A 5,023-nucleotide genomic window follows, 5' to 3' on the forward strand; every position below is an offset into this window, starting at 1 on the left:
TCTAAGGTCTTGGCCTCTCGGCCAAGTCTTCCAAAGTCTCAGCCTCTCGGTCAAGTCTTCTAAGGTCTCGGCCTCTCGGTCAAGTCTTCTAAGGTCTCAGCCAGGTTCCCCTAGTCTTGGTCAAGTGGATTCGGCCTCGCCCATACCCGTAGACATTTGATTGAATTTCTATTATTAATTTAATATGTAAAAATGATCGGTGAATGAATATAATTTACATTCAATAATTATATATTTTGAGATGTTTCAAGTCTCACTTCTTGTTAAATTAGTTACTTTCATAATTTAATAAATTTTAATGAAACATAAAAAACATACTAAATAATTGTTTTTTATAGAGTTCGGCATAACCAATGATATTTTCACATGATCTTATCGAATGCTTTTTTCTTCTCTATGATGCAATAATAATAACACAATCTAACATTCCTCCATATATATAATATATGAAACATATATTTGAGAATTAAAATAATATTAATAAATTGAAAAAATAGATTAGTTAATTATAAAGTATGTCATTAGCATATTTTGAATAAGATTATTGGGAGAAAGAAGAGACGCACGCTGTCCGCGTGGGCAACGGTGGAGCGCGGGAAGCTGAGAGTTTCTATAAAAAGGGTTCTAAAGTGTCGCTCTTCCTTTCAACTCCAAATCCATTCTTCGATTTATCCACCTCTTCAACTTCCTCCATCATTCAGCTTCTGGGTTCTGCATTTTCCCTCTTTTTCCCGAATCTGCATTTCGTCGATCAGATCGACGAGGAAAATGGACGTTCGCCGTCGATCCATCTCCGCCTCCGGTGACCGCGTCAAAACCCAGAAGCTGAACAACAACGATAACCTAACCACCACCGTCCTCCCACTCTACCTCACCAACGCCCTCTTCTTCGGTGTTTTCTTCTCTGTCGCTTACTTCCTCCTCCACCGCTGGCGCGACAAGATCCGCACCGCCACTCCCCTCCACGCTGTCACCCCCGCCGAAACAGCCGCCATCTTCTCCCTCGTCGCCTCCGCCATCTACCTCCTCGGCTTCTTCGGCGTCGCCTCCCGCGCCTCCCTCGACGAGCTATCCGACGAGGAAACTGTCCTCCGCGAAGACTCTCGCGCTCCTGGACCCTGCCCCGCCGCGCTCCACGACTCCCCAGTCTCCACGAAAAAACTTAGTCAAAACTCTCTCCCACGCTCCAAATCCGTCGACAAATCGGTTGAGTTATCAAATGCTCCCCCGCTAAAAGCCGCTGGCGAGGCAGCAGCAGTACCAGCACCAGCACCGATCTCCTTGTCTCCCGAGGATGAGGAGGTCGTGGAGGCGGTGGTGTCGGGATCGGTTCCGTCGTACGCGTTGGAGTCGCGCCTAGGCGAGTGCGGTCGAGCAGCTGCGATCCGGCGCGAGGCGGTGCAGAGGCTGACGGGTCGGTCGCTGGAGGGTTTACCCGTGCAGGGGTTCGACTACGAGTCGATATTGGGGCAGTGCTGCGAGATGCCGATAGGGTTCGTGCAGATTCCCGTGGGAGTAGCGGGGCCGTTGTTGTTAGATGGGAAGGAATACACTGTGCCTATGGCCACCACTGAAGGGTGTTTGGTTGCCAGCACGAACAGAGGGTGCAAAGCTATTTTCGTCTCTGGTGGTGCTTCCTCTGTGCTTCTCAGGGATGGCATGACCAGAGCACCCGTTGTGAGGTTGCCCTCTGCTCAGCGCGCTGCGCAGTTGAAGTTCTTCTTGGAGGATCCTCTCAATTATGATTCCCTTGCTGTCGTTTTCAACAAGTACTCTCTTCTTCTCTCTCTTTCTCCTTCGCTCTTTTCTTTCTCCACCTTTTTACGTTGCTATTTCCGAAACCAATGATTGCGATGTGGTTCACTTAGAATCTTAGGCCTTTATATTCTGTTGAAAGTTCTTTTTTTCTTTTACTTTTTGATTTGTTTTGTTATATTTTGCTACCAAAGTTTCACTCTGACGTCAGGAAAAGAAAGTAAGCAAAGGAACATTCTTCTCTCTTTTTTCGCAATTTCAGGAACATATATTTTATGGGCAACCGTAGTTGGTTAATTTACGAGATTCATTTGTAGTTGCTTTGAGATAAGTTTGAATTCCACTATGGATGGTTTTGTTGATGGGTAATTTTTTTTGGCTGAATTCCAGCGGTGAATTGGTAATTTTGGCTGGAGTTTGTTACGGTTATCTTTATATTTCATTTTTTTATGTTGATCGCGGATGTCATCGCTTTTTGTCTTCTAGAATTACTGCAAGCAATATGCGGCTTTGTTATAATTATTGAGTAATATGTAATGGATATATGCGCAGGTCAAGCAGATTTGCCAGGTTGCAGACTATTCAGTGTGCTATTGCGGGCAAGAATCTGTACATGAGATTCCGATGCAGCACTGGTGATGCCATGGGGATGAACATGGTGTCTAAAGGTGTTCAAAATGTCCTTGATTTTCTTCAGACAGACTTCCCTGACATGGAAGTTATTGGAATCTCTGGTAAACATGATATTCTTTATGTGTTTTTACTGCACTTTTCGTTGCCATGGTTGAAGGCAGTAGCTGAAATTGTCATATACCTGTTGCTTTGCTCCAGGAAATTTCTGTTCGGACAAGAAAGCAGCAGCAGTGAACTGGATTGAAGGACGTGGCAAGTCGGTGGTGTGTGAGGCCGTAATTAAGGAGGAGGTGGTGAATAAGGTGTTGAAGACCACTGTAGAGGCCCTAGTCGAGCTTAACATGCTAAAAAACCTTACTGGCTCAGCCGTGGCTGGTGCTCTTGGTGGATTCAATGCCCATGCTAGCAATATTGTGTCTGCTATCTACATTGCCACTGGTCAGGATCCTGCCCAGAATGTGGAGAGTTCTCACTGCATCACCATGATGGAAGCTGTCAATGATGGGAAGGACCTTCACGTTTCTGTGACCATGCCCTCAATTGAGGTACAACGGCTTCTTTCATCTTTTACTGCTTCTCTCATCTTTTAGAGCCTCTTTCTTTGATTCTAAACATGGAAAAAACGACAATCTAATGTGTAGAAAGAAACTAATAGAAAATACAGTATACGAAATCAATTTGGTTTACACTCGCATTGTAATCCAATGAAAAGGTGCTGTCATTTTGGTCAAGTTTAGGTAGGTGGACTCAGACCACCTATTAGTTTGTCCATTTGAAGTAAGAATAGAGTTGTTTAATGGGATATTAGTCTGTATTAATAGATGCATTTGGTGGTCCCAAGCATGCGTTGCACGTTTTTGTATTGGCCTATGATTTAGGCCGGGCCAGTGCCTATTTCCGTGCCTTATTTTAACTCCTTAAAGAAGATATCATCCAAATCCAAGTTCGGTGCCTCAACATTTATGTGAGATCGGTTTTAGCTTTTTCACTGTCAATTGTTTTATGTTTGCTTTTTGTTTTAATCTCCTTAGACAGTGGAAGGAAAGCAATGTGCAGAGTGCAATACTTAACCACCATGTGTAGATAAATGAATTGAAACCCATTTTCACTGTCAATTGTTTTATGTTTGCTTTTTGTCTTAATCTCCTTAGACAGTGGAAGGAAAGCATTTATTTCTTTGGGAATGAATTCAAACCCTTTTCCTTGTGGTTCTCAGGTTGGTACTGTTGGAGGGGGCACGCAACTTGCATCTCAGTCTGCATGTCTTAATTTACTTGGTGTGAAGGGTGCGAGTAAGGAATCTCCTGGTGCAAATTCTAGGCTACTGGCCACCATTGTAGCCGGTTCAGTCCTGGCAGGAGAGCTATCACTCATGTCTGCAATTGCAGCTGGACAACTTGTTAAGAGCCATATGAAATACAACAGATCTAGCAGGGATATTTCTAAGATTGTTGCGTGAGCTTCCCACATTGCAATTGACTTGTCTAAAGAGACTAATAAGCAAACCATCACATAACGACAAAAATGACAAAAAAATGGTATGGATGGTGTAAGGGATGAAGATAAAGTGATGGTTAGCTTCTTCCAGGAGTAAATTCAGCTCCCCAAAAGCGTGTGGTTGGTTGGCATTCATTGAATATTTGCTTGGTGCGAGTCTTACGGAGATTGTACAGAGGGACTTGGATTGGGGAGTGGAGGAAAACAAGAGCCACACTTCTGATATTAGACTTCTATTAAGAAATCATTTGTGTCGTGTGCTGTTATTCTGTTTAAAGCTACCACTGCATTAATTAATGATGTGGTGCTTTAGTCTGTAGTATTTTCATGTGTTGGTTGGAAGATTCATCTGATTAATTTGTAATTTTAGCAAGAGCAGAGATGTCTCCAGATGGGATGTAGAGTTGTCAATAGTAATAATAATAGTCTCTGATTGTTCAAGCTTTATTGGTTTTGTTGGGTGCCATCATCTTCCTAATATTCCTAAGAACAACCCCTGCCACCACTCATTTTTTTATGAATTGTTGACAAAAATGAGTTACTATATTAATTATGTACATTTTACTAATTTTATAATTTATTTTTTTATCTTCTATTATTAAAAAATGTTTTGTAAAATGATAGTATAACTAAATCTTCAATAAATAGATTATTTGATAAAGCGTTATACCAAGTTTAAGATAAAATTAATTGTAAAAGTGTTTAACCAATGTGTGGTGTGTGGTAGAGAAGAGGAAGACATCATTCCTCTGTTTTTTAGATGCAGGGACTTTAGTGGAATTTGAAAGATGTGCAATAATTTGATAGGAATAGTTGAATTTGAAATATGTGCAATAATTGGACAGGAATATCAAAAGGCAAAATCGTCCTTTAAACAAATTCAATTTCGTAGGACTTAACCGCTCACATAATAGAGTTTGGAAAGGTGTTTTAATGACAATAATATGAGTATGGTGGTATCAGAAATAAAATAATTTTTTTAGAAATTGGATAACAGATTGTGTTGAGTTGGTAAAGTAAGAAATTGGAGGTTTTTAACTAATAAGATATATAGAATTAAGTCGAGTTACTCTTAGTTTTAAGTCCTTATGAATCCAGTAATATAAAATTAGGTCCAAATAAGAAGAGTGCAACATTA

At 41.2% G+C, this 5,023-nt stretch overlaps 1 protein-coding gene across 1 annotated transcript; it reads left to right on the top strand.

Annotated features, from left to right (window-relative positions):
• Nucleotides 1–464: 464 nt before the first annotated feature.
• Nucleotides 465–4,332, top strand: LOC137808545 (3-hydroxy-3-methylglutaryl coenzyme A reductase 2-B-like). The gene is made up of 4 exons (XM_068609710.1): nt 465–1,769; nt 2,308–2,489; nt 2,587–2,933; nt 3,605–4,332. The coding sequence occupies exons 1-4, from the start codon at nt 769–771 to the stop codon at nt 3,845–3,847; spliced, it is 1,773 nt and encodes a 590-aa protein (XP_068465811.1). The 5' UTR covers nt 465–768; the 3' UTR covers nt 3,848–4,332.
• The last annotated feature ends 691 nt before the right edge of the window (nt 4,333–5,023 follow it).

This window comes from Phaseolus vulgaris, chromosome 3 (assembly GCF_000499845.2).
Source record: "Phaseolus vulgaris cultivar G19833 chromosome 3, P. vulgaris v2.0, whole genome shotgun sequence".
Classification (NCBI taxonomy): domain Eukaryota; kingdom Viridiplantae; phylum Streptophyta; class Magnoliopsida; order Fabales; family Fabaceae; genus Phaseolus; species Phaseolus vulgaris.